This window comes from Schistocerca gregaria, chromosome 1, assembly GCF_023897955.1.
Source record: "Schistocerca gregaria isolate iqSchGreg1 chromosome 1, iqSchGreg1.2, whole genome shotgun sequence".
Taxonomy (NCBI): domain Eukaryota; kingdom Metazoa; phylum Arthropoda; class Insecta; order Orthoptera; family Acrididae; genus Schistocerca; species Schistocerca gregaria.
The window spans coordinates 1,071,076,012-1,071,088,381 of record NC_064920.1 but is presented as its reverse complement, the minus strand read 5'-3'; the positions used below and the strand labels follow the sequence as shown (position 1 = coordinate 1,071,088,381).

Here is a 12,370-nt window from a genome sequence, read left to right as displayed (position 1 = left end):
ACCAACCAGATGAAACCCAGAAATTGATGTAGACTATACTTTACATATCTCATTCACTGCAGTTGAGATTTACCTTCTGTACAAGGACCATAACAGTACACAGCAAACACTACATTAAGCTGACACAACAGAGATGACAGAAAACCAAACTGAAGTGGAGCATTTGCAATAGAGGGTACATTGCAGAAAAGGGAAAACTAAGAAAGTGTTATAAAAAGACAGAAAAAAATCTAATGAAACTACAATAAAGAAGGTAAGGGAGAAGAAGCACATGGAGGGCTTTTCAAATATCCAAAAAACATGTATGACTTTTGAAGAGCACTAAGTCAGTATCAGTGAAATAAGTCAAGCTACTCATTGTACACTTCAGTTATCTCCCTGTAATGAGCATCCATGATAAAAGATCCTGTACTTCATACTCTAAAAACAAAGTCAACAGCCTAAAACAGCTCTGTTTTGTGTAAGCTATGATTGCATACCATCCCCAACACACTAACAGAGTAGCAATGCTGCAAGATATTCAATGCAGCTCAACTGCCACCATCCAGCAGTAGTAAATATGCATGGCAGATTAAGCTATCGTCTTGCATCATCTCTATTTTCCCTGTAATTCTGACATCATTGCAGTAGTCTTTTTACAGGAGAAATTCTCATTTCACATATCTGAACTTCTGAAACGGACACTCTGTGGTGAAGCTTGTAAAATGAGTAAATATCGTTCTTCTTACCTCTTGTGACAGCTGTCACTGGTTTAACTTTCCATTGTCTCATGTTGATGCAGTGACTTATTCCTCTTTCAATTGAAGGCAGGAAGGGGATTAGTGACTAATGATGGGGGCACTTAACTGTGTGCAAACTTCCATCTGGTGTTGGCTGACTAATGGCTCTAGATATTTATATTAATTTCCCTGCCATAACACAAGAAACAATAGTAAATACACCAGTGTTTATATCAGCAGCTGCTAACTGCTTCCTCCGATCATTAGAAAAGGAAGGCATTGGACCAATGAAAGTCAGATGGCTTCATAAGAAATAGTAATTCTCACAACTATGAGATATTAGGATTTGGTAAGGGTATGGAACAAACTCTCTGTTGTTTACAATGGAGTTTGATGAACACGTGATGTCTTTATATTGGGTTTTATATCTCACAAACAGAAAAGAGAAAGAAGTGCTCTTGACAGCGCACACAGTTACAAGAACTACTTCGTATTATTCATAGTTGCCTACTTCTGTCACAGAATCCAATTAGTTGGTCTGACAGGCCATAAACTTGAGACACTGGAGGAATAGTCAGGATGTATCTTCTTCCAAGAAACCCAATTCAATTTTTGTGCAGTTTTCCTGAAGCACCCAAAGAAAATGTAAAGATGATTATTTTACCAGTATTGAGACTGATTTATCTCCAATTCTTGTAAACAGTTAAGCTTGTGCTACGACACAATGGATGACTAAATGCTAGCGCAATCCAAAAACAAGAATGGAAAACGTTGGCTCATCAAAAATTTTATATCTCATCTACTTCATACCTGATGGTAGCATATTTTTGTTGGATATCTGATGTGTATTGACCAAATAAAATGGAAGATCAGGAGAAAATGAATAGAGACATCCAATTCTAAAATGAAATACATACCAAAAGTAAGTTAGAGCTACTGAAAGTATTGCCAAAAGACAATGGAAGGTTGCCCCTTTTGGGTTTTTTATTGCTATTTTCTTAGGAGATATCATTTCGTGGACAGGTTTTGAAACCAGAAAACAAGACATGTACACAATCTCAGTTGACTGTTATTGGTTTCCATGTTGCAGAAAAGTAATAACTCTGTAAATGAACTATCATACAGATGATTCACAAGAAAATGTTCCATCTACAGTGTACATATGACGGATACATGTCTTCATATCAGTCTAGTTACAAAATGAGATTTTACATAGCAAATTCATCACTGCTTGATTACAGTGGTAAGAATAATTTCTGGACATGGTTCACAAGTAGAGCCATCACTCATTACACCGAAAGTAAATTTCTGTGTCTTATGAGACTAATTTTAATAAATATCTTCTTATGACCATATTTAGCAAACGTTTCAAATTCTTATTTTTGGTAGATTTTTATGTTACTTGAAAGGAAATTTTAAAAGAATGAAAGTCCAAGCTATATTCCACATATACCTAGAATTAAACAGTACCTGTTGAGACCATGTGTTCAGTGAAGCAGATACTAACACAAAAACCATAGTGGACTAAAATTTGCAACATTTCATGTCCCTAATTTACAAGGTAAGAAAAAAAGTAAGATATTTAGAAGACTGCAGAAGATGTTAAAGAGAAGAACTTGATCTTGATAGAAATTAGCCATGAGATGCAAAAGTGGTATAATACAAAAATGAAACGCAGTAGCCATCACTGAAGTTCTTAGTGTCACCTTATGTCATAGACACAAGTTTTCAGCCTTACACTTGATGTTTTGGCAATTGTGGGAAATGTCAGACAGAGTCTCCACATGACAGTGCAGGTCATTATAGTTTATGATAATTAGTACTGGCAATACAGGGAATGAGCAATGTAGCAGAGTGGATACACTACTGGTCTCACACTTGGGAGGAAATGGGTTCAAATCCCAGTATAGTTACTGTGAAGTAGATTTCAGTGATTTCCCTAACTACTTTAAGGCAAATGACAAGATGGTCCCTTTAAAAAGTACAGATCCAATTCCTTGTCCATTCTGTGCTTGTGTTTCATTTCTAATGACATCATCCCCAATGGGATATTAAGCTCTAATCTTCTTTCCTTCTTCTTTCTAATTTAGAAAGGGATGGAAAATGTATTAATGATTTCCAGCCAATAGTGCTCAAAGGCAAAGGCTCTTTGCTATTAAAGGAGAGATTCATCAGTCATGTGAATATCAAAGTATAGGTAAGACATGAGTTTATAGATGAGACTAACAAAGGCATTGTTAGCATTATACTGTGCATGTATTTGATATGGTATTCAGTATATGAAGAGTTTTATTTTCCAATAATATCCAAGCTGTAAACAGGCAACAAAACCTCTCAGTGGCCTAGGTTGATAATGTATGGCAGTCTTCATAGATAGTTGGTTTGAATCTTGGTGCAGGAAGAAAATTTTTGGTGTTACATACCACATAAGAAGTCGTACTAAATTTGAATGAGATTATGACATCATACAGACAAGATTACATAAATCTTGCATTAGGGAATACATATCAAAAAGAGCAAACTCAGAGGATACATTTTCAAGCAAATGCAGACTCTGAGATGGCACCTACTGATTCTATAGATGCTAGCAGAAATCCACTGATCAGCCAGAACATTCGGACCACTGACATGCTATCAATATAAACCTACCCTAAAGGTAGATAGTGTCAGCTGACAAGGAATGACTACTAATGAGACACATGCAGATTGTGACAGGCCGGCGGCTCGGCATGAGCATTTTGGAGATCCCACAACTTGTCAGGTGTTTGAAGTACTATGGTGAGTGTCTTCAACAAGTGCCAAAACCAAGGTGAAACCACATCCGGATGACATGGGGTTGGGTGGCCACTTCTCATTGCAGCTGTCAGACATCATAGGCTCGGAAGAATGGTAAAACAGGGCAGGCTGCGAACTGTGGAAGAACTACCGTAACTTCAGATGTTAATGCTGGGCAAAGTACAAGTGTGTCTGAATATGCAGTGTACTGAACACTCCTAACGATGGGCTTCAGCTGCCGATAACACATGCATGTGTCAATGTTAACACCACGACATTGGCAACTGCAACTGAAATAGGCATGTAACCATTGGCACTGGACGTTGGCACAGTGGCAGAGCTTTGCTTGGTTTGATCTCAATATGTTCTTCATCATGCTGATGTGACACTGCGAATCTTTTGTCTCCCAATGGAACAGATCCTACACACCTGTAGTGTGGATGGAGACAATCTGGCAGCAGCTGCATTATGCTCTGGGAAACATTCACATGGGAACTGATGGGTCCAGTGGAGCTTGTGAAGGCACCATGGTGGCTGAAGAGTATCATACACTGGTTGCAGTCCACATACACCCATTCATGATGATCTGTTGTCTTTTTCAGCAAGATAATGCACCATGTCACAAGGCCAGGAATGTGCAGTGTGGTTTGAGGAACACATTGGATAGTTTCAATTGATGTGCTTGCCCCTCAACACACCAGATCTGAACCCGACCGAACACAACTGGGATGCGATTGAAGTTGTCGTTGGAACTCATTGCTGCCCTACTCAAAATTTATAGGAATTAGGTGACTTGTCATGCAGAAGTGGTGCAACTCCCTCCAGTGACCCATCAAGGCCAAATTTCAATGTTTCAGCCCAAAACATCATTTCGTCTGCAGCTAAAGAGGAATGGGAGAGAAGCAGATGTGTAAGAAACCAGCAATGGAAACTGTGGAAGAGAAACCATACTTAAGGCACATAATTGTATAAGGAGGAAACTAATGATCACAAATAATTTTAATAACCTGAAATAATGGTATAATATTTTGCTGAAAGAAAAAAATAATTATCTTATAGAGCAAAACTGCAGATGACAACAGGATAGTACTGAAGCTAAATGGAGAAAGGGATTGAAGGAATTATATATAAAAGTGATTGTCAGTAACAAGAAAAGTAAATGAAAATGCCATAAGGTGAACAAACAAAAAGAGAAAACAAAGAGAAAACATAAAAACATTGATCAATTTGGAAATAAGTATCTTACATGCCCTACAGACATAGAACACAATTGTAAAACATGAATTAAAAGGATGATGAAGTGTAGTATATGATATGGAACACCAAAATTTTTATGCTTAAAACTATGAGCCACCAGACTTAGTTGTGAAGCCTGTTTATGTGCCAAAGGGCAAGAAATCATATGCAGCAAGATAAAAAAGAAATAACACTCCGAGAGGAATTCTAAATTAGACACACAGCTCCATGACATCAGGAGATGTATCAATAATAACCTTGTTCTCTGTTGCTAGGCTACTTCAGTCTTATTAGGTGGTGTCTTTCTTCCTGTATTTGAAAGACAGACAAATAAAGGAAACATTACAGAAGCTATGAACCCCAGTATGAAGAAATAATTATCACATATACCTATCAGGAATGCTTATATTTTGCCTGTTGAAAATAAAGACTTGCCAGAAGTTCTGTCTCATATTTATGTAGTTTTCTCAAGTGAATTATTCTTTGATAGAAATAATTACAACAGCAGTCATTTAAAATTCTTGAAATTAGTTAGTTGTGTTAGTGTCAACTTAAAAATGAAGCACAATAGTTTTCTCAAAACTGTCAGAGATATGATACACTAATATACCAACTGCTTTATATACGCACTGAGGTGACAAAAGTAATGGGAAAGTAATACGCATGTACACAGATGGTGGCATTATCACAAAGGTATAAAGGGCAGTACATTGGTGGAACTGTCATTTGTACTCAGGTGATTCACGTGAAAAGGCATCTGATATTATCATCACCGCATGATAGGAATTAACAGTTTTGAATGTGGAATGATAGTTAGGGCTATATGTATGGGACATTCCATTTAGGAAATCATTAGGGAATTCAGTATTCCATGATTAAAACTGTCAGGAGTGTGCTGAGCATACCAAATGTCAGGCCTTACCTCTCATGACAGATAATGCAGTGGATCATGGCCGTAACATAGAAACCAAGAGCAGCGGTATCTGTTTAGAGTTATTAGTGTTAACACTCAAGCAACACTGCATGAAATAACCACAGAAATCAATGTGGGGCATATGAAAAACATATTCATCAGAACAGTGTGGTGAAATTTTGGGTTCATGGGCTACGGCAGCAGACGGTCAACATGAGTGCCGGCAGCATGCACTTCCCATGGGCCTGTGACCACATTGGTTGGAAAATTGTTGCCTATCAACAGATGAGTCATGATTTCAGCTCATAAGGGTTAATGGTATGGCTCAAGAGTGGTGCAGATCTCATGAAGCCATGGACCAAAGTTGTCAACAAGGCACTGTGAACGCCATCAGTCACTCCATAATGTTGTGGGATGGACTTCACATTCCCAAACAACAATGGATTTTTTATGGATGACAATGCATTATGTCACTGGGCCACAGTTGTTCATGATTGGTTTGAAGAATATACTGGACAATTCAAGTAAATGATATGACCACCCAGATTTTCTGACACGAAACCTGTTGACCATTTATGGAGCACAGTCAAGAGCTCCGTTTGTGCACAAAATCCTGCACTGGCAACACTTTTGCAGTTATGGACAGCTATGAGGCAGCGTGATGCAATATTTATGCAGGGGACTTCAAACGAGTTGTCGAGTCCCTCCACGTCAAGTTTCTGCACTACGCCAGGAAAAATAAGGTCTGACATGGTGTTAGGAAGTATCCTATGACTTCTGTCACCTCAGTGTAGTTAATTAAAATCACTTCTGTTTACAAGAATCCCTTTATGACCGTAAAATATTCTGAGAGGTTTCCTCCAGCACATTTTGTCACTGGTAATGTTTTGAGAAGTTTTATGATCTAAAAGAAGTCACATCAGAAAAACTGCAAAATACTTCGAAAGGATTAAAGATGAGTTGCATCTAAGCATTCCATTTCAAGAGGAACTGAAGTTCCACAATGAAAGTAGTTTTTTGAAATCTAAAATAATAAGATTTAAATATCATATACAGAAAAATACAGAATTTGATTCAGGAATAATTTGTCTTTACCAAATACTGAAAATGAGTAAAACAAATTTACTTGAACCCTCAAACAACATTATATTTTTGTTCTGTAACATTCTATATACTAACATGAAAACCAATTAAGTTGGTAAGGCAACATCAACATGAAGTGACTGGATACAATGAACCATGAACTCTGTGAAGAAGTGCTTTCTTTGCAGAGAACTGAAAGCAAGAAATAGAAAAAAATGCGACAAAGAAGACAAGAAACTGAAAATTCATTCAAATACTGTATCAGTGGCACATAAAGGATATGCACTGTAAGTTGAAAGCAATAATTCAGTGGAAATATAATTCATAGCTTTATTTTTTTCATGTCTTTGTTTTGAGAATTCTGATATTGAAAATGTGATATACCAGGAAAGAAGCAAAAATTTATGACTAGCTGATAATGTGACATTTACAGAAGGAGCTGCAAGAAAATGAAATAATTTAAAGGAGTGGCTACAAGCTATTTACAGCAGTAGTTATTATGAAAGGAACAATAAGTAAGTAATATTGTTTCATGACTATTTTCTCAGAAAAATATGAATGCAATCTATAAATTAATCAGCATTTCTTTTGCTACAAAATACATCACACAGGCTTCCACCTTCCTTTTGTTCTTTTCAAATGATGGCTTGAAATTTATTTGGTTGTCACCTGGTTGCAACAATTACTAAATAGTGTTATGTTAGTTCATTTTGCTCACTTCACTCCACAGTAAGGGATAATACTTCTTTAAAACAATTTTATTATTTTCTTTATTACAAATAGTTTAGCACAAAATTTACAGCTACTTGTTAGTTTTAATGTTAGTTACTTGGTGTCACAGTACCTTAAAGAACCACATCACTAGATGTAGAATTTCTTACAGCTGGATATTGATAGAATTTTGGATGGGCTATGTTCTCTACACTTGTAAACATTGATTAATGGTTGCTCAGAAATGGTTGCAAATCTAATATCTGACATATTCATGAAATGGCTTTGATACTAAATTTCTATATCACTGGCACTAATGTTGTTACAGTGGCAACAGTTGTGTCTTGTGAGAACAGTTCTGACCTGAACACTTGAGGCCCTGATGCGTGATGCCGTGCAGCATGGAACCACAGTGGTCACAGAAAGTCGGAGTCAAGTACGTGAAAACCTCCCACTTGTGCATGGCGGAGGCCTGGTGGTAAACACAGAGCAACACACATTCGAGTGTCTGATCAAAGCGTCACGCGCTAGTGGCCTATCACAGTGAGTATCAACCAACACAAGCAAATGTACAGTATCAGGTACTGTGGACTGGGAAGGTAATAGGAGAGAAGGAGGAAAACAGAAAACCCAAAAATAAGGTATGAAGAGGTGTAGAATCACTTGAGGACAAAATTTTGCAACATAGAAATTGAATGAATGTAAACTGTTGCAGGCCTTGGGACACTGGGATTATTTTCTATCGCCTAGCTGAAAAAAAAAAGACTTAGTATGTTTATTATTGTGTGATCAGTACTCAATGAAAAATATTGCTCACTGAAGATATGAAACTGATTACAGTGATTGGGAACATAAAATGCAGACAAACAGTACTTTCCTATCATATATGATGTCTTTCTTTTTTAAATGAAACGTAAAAATTGATTTTTTTTAAAAAACTCCAACTTACCTATTTGGGACAATCAAAATAACAACTATATTATGAAGTGTTCTTCATACAGCCCATTCAGAATTGTTCACATTTATATCATAAGACACATGGTAATATGGGGAATGATAGCACAACTAGCTTACTGTTTCAATGAAAATGTGCTACCAATGAATCATTAGCCGCCCCCCCCCCCCCCCCCCAAAATAGTTGAGAAATATTACACAACCCTCTGAATGCTGAATGAAACCTGTTTCAAGCAGATTGTTATCCCCTATTATTCAGGAAGAAAATAAAGGTTGTATGAGAGAATCAATGACAACAACTTTGAGCAAACACAATAAATTCTTTCCATGCTAAAAGAATTGCTTTTCAAGTAAAAATAACTTTGTGCCAGTCTGGTAAGTTATGGTAGCAGCATTTACACATGCTGAAATGTGCTATTGTAAGAAAAGTATACACAAACAACAAAAATTTTACAGTTTTAATACATAAAAGACAAACATCTGTGTTTCAGCATTTACATTATATCACAATTATTAACAAAATTAATATCTCTAACTATATACAATCTGCTGTTAACTTTTTGGAAATTTACTTCAGGGAGAATACACAGCTATACACCATCTTGTTAAACTTTTTAAGAACACAAAACTGCTCAATACAAATGGATAATGGATAATGGATTGCCCTACAATCACATATGAAGATCTGAATGAACGTTTTTCATCCCAATTCAGTAACAGATTTCACCTGTTTGTGGGAAAAGTTTTCCAGTGCTGGTTCCATAAGTGATAAGATGCATTCCCATTGCAGATGACAACTGCAAGCATGGTTACAAAATGAAAATCAGATTTTAAGGAAAAAGTTATGAGAGAGAAGCTGTTTACAAGAACAGATTACATGCAACCATGCAATCAGACAAGCAAATGGGCAAGCAGGCAGGCACAAATCACCAAATGGAAAAGATTTAGTGTCGGGACCACCACCAAGTCAAAGTGTTTTTTTTTTTTACTTAATACTCTGTGAAATGTCATCTCCCATGAGCTGATTTGGGATGCAGATTTTGTTTATTACGAATTTCAGCTCATATTTCACTAAAATAGTGACTGATGAAATAATTTAATTTTTGCAGCAACATTTTAATTAAAAATTTTGCTCATTTTTCACTGAAATACCAATCAAAAATATTGAGTTTTACCTGCAAAAATTACATTGAACAACACTTAGCAAACAAAAATTAAGATATTTAGAACAGCATAATGTTTCTTTCCCTTACAGGATTTAATGCCCTTTTATATTTGGAAAATTTATCTGCATCATGCAGACATAATGTTTGCGTGTGACACAAATGTATGGCAAAACAAAGGCACTGGCTCTAGCATGTGCCTGTTCTGAAAGATCGGCATTCCAGACTCAAATGGGAGAGTTACATTTGACAATGGTGGCTCCTCAGCATCTGCCCACCGTTACCTTCACATTTCATGCCCTGGTGGATCACCCCATATAGTAGTGATCCACAGTGGTCGCAGAATGTTGGACTGCTGTATGTGTGCACCTTGAACCGATGTTTCGTCCGAGAATCCTGTGGATACATACAGACTGTACTGTCTCTTGTTCACACTAAATCGTGCCTACTGTGATGTTGTATGCTCTATCGGCAAGTTGGCAGTACAGTAAACAAACACTGTTCTAAATTATTACACAATAGTGTTACTTTCATTAATAAATAAACTACAATAAAATGGAAATTGGTGTCTAATCTCTTCACAAAACATCATTCATATCATCATCATATAACACAAATTAGCAGTTCTCAGAATGATGGTGGTATGTAAATTCTCCATGGAAACATTCACTGAGAGTATTTATTTTCTTTATCTATGATTTATATTTCTCTTCATTATTATAAAGTGAAAAACTTTATTTCAAAGCACAGTGCTCTATTATAGCACTGAAACAACTTTAAATGTCACCATCCTTGAAATATGACAAAAGATTCTGAAATTCAAGCAGTTATTTAAGGAATGGAGAAGTGGCATTTGTAACATGTTTCAGCTGGTACATCTGCGGAGCTTGTCACATTAATTCTTGGACACATATATTAGTTTACAAAGTATATACTGTTCAGAGTAGCAGTGGAAATTGTTAAGAGTAATAAATAAGAAAACTTTGTTACATTCTCTCCATTCTATTGCATTGCATTTATAATTTTTGTTACCTTGCTCTACTGAAGATGATACCCAACAGACACACAACTCACCAAGACCATGTAATGAACCACCACCACAAAGATTCAGAAACAGTATTGAGAGTGCATATAAAAAAAAAAAAAAAATTAACTAAGTGGCAGAAATTTCCCTCTGAGCTCTACAGCTCTTGATTAATTTAATAGTTGAAGTAAAAACAAAAACCAATGAAATCTGCTAACGTTAGATCTATCATCTACATTTTTCCATTTCTTTTAAGATTAAGCTGAGATGTTACACTGAAGAATAATTAAACAGTAGGTTAAGAAATAATTCTGCATCCAAAGAGGCTTTCCAAGCAAATTAATATTACTCAGTCACTTGTTATAATAATGGAACTCAACAATTTATTTTTGATGCGTTTTTGGCACAGGTGACACAAACTTAACAAATGAGAGTGTTTTAACACCACATACAGTTGAAAAGGTGCATCCACTGATTCAACACAAATGTCATATACTAGAGATGTTACAAAGCTGACATAGCCCATGTATTATATGTTAAACATGTCATCATTGTCTGCTTTATGAGTAATGTGCACAGAAACTGATTATTCAAGAAAGAAAATGTTAGTGGTTAGATGTACCACTAATGTTTCTGTTTGCCCGAACACATTCCTCCATGGTACCATCATCGTGAGACACACTGATAAGCATCTGGGTTTCCATACCACAAAGATGTTTTAGGCAAGTCTCTTCACTCTGAATGTATGTCTTTGTCCCTACACAAAACAGTAGTTGTTAAAAAAAAGTTTAGGTCACATCGTATTTAGAGGTAAATATCTTCATACTAAAACATCTCTGAGTACATTCGACAACTTCCATCAAAGTCGATATGTGGGGTGATATTATTTGCCTCGTAATTGCAAGACACACATAGAAATGAAAGCAACAGTAAGCAAGTGGAAAAGCTACCCAAGCTACCTCTTCGCTGACTGTCTCCATGTGTTCACTTTCTAGAATCATAAAGATAAATGACTGGATTAATCATGCAATCAGTACCTGAAACTAGTGCAAATTGAGGGATCAATAAATAGAAAGTGATGGAGATTTTCTCCATTGTACATTAGTGTATCTTTTCAATTGGGGACCTTAACACATACAATATTTTGAAAAGGAGATTTGCTTGCTGAGACGCAAATAAGCGCGCGCGCGCGCGCACACACACACACACACACACACACACACACACACACACACACACACTCAAAACACACACACACTCAAAACACACACACACACACACAAAAAAAAAAAACATCCCAGCCTTGGCAGCTAGAGACTGTGGTCGTGTGTGTGTGTGTGTGTGTGTGTGTGTGTGTGTGTGTGTGTGTGTGTGTGTGTGTGTGTGTGTGTGTGTGTGTGTTTTTGACAGTCTTTTTGTTGTGCCTCTTTGTGTCTCAGCACCTCCACTATCTGGTGAATAGCAACTTTCCTTTCCATAATACTGTCATTAACCCATCCTGTAGTTCCCATAGTTTAACACACATAATATGTACTTTATGTGCTCTTTTTTATCATAGACAAATATTGACATTGAAAATGTACCTGCTATTATACATTTTGTCATATTTTACATAAATTGAAATGTAAATCATATGTAATATTCAGTTGAAAGTGCTGTGCGGCGTGTTGCAAACCAGTCCCAGGAAATCATCCAGACGAGTTGCACAAAGGGTGGGAATCAACCAACATACAAAGTTCAAACCCATCAGCCATTAAATCCCAGGCCTATGTAACAATGGTTGTGTTTCGCC

At 36.5% G+C, this 12,370-nt stretch overlaps 1 protein-coding gene across 2 annotated transcripts in view; it reads right to left on the bottom strand.

Moving 5' to 3' along the window:
* LOC126281608 (protein kinase C, brain isozyme) overlaps positions 1-12,370 on the bottom strand; it is a 1,181,175-nt gene that overhangs the window by 87,909 nt on the left and 1,080,896 nt on the right. Inside the window, exon 5 of one of the 2 annotated variants that reach the window (XM_049980720.1) lies at positions 9,839-9,950. In XM_049980720.1, coding sequence (XP_049836677.1) covers positions 9,839-9,950 — 112 coding nt within the window. Of the gene's footprint in view, positions 1-7,800; positions 7,910-9,838; positions 9,951-12,370 lie in introns of both variants that reach the window. The other variant, XM_049980728.1, reaches the window with a different exon arrangement.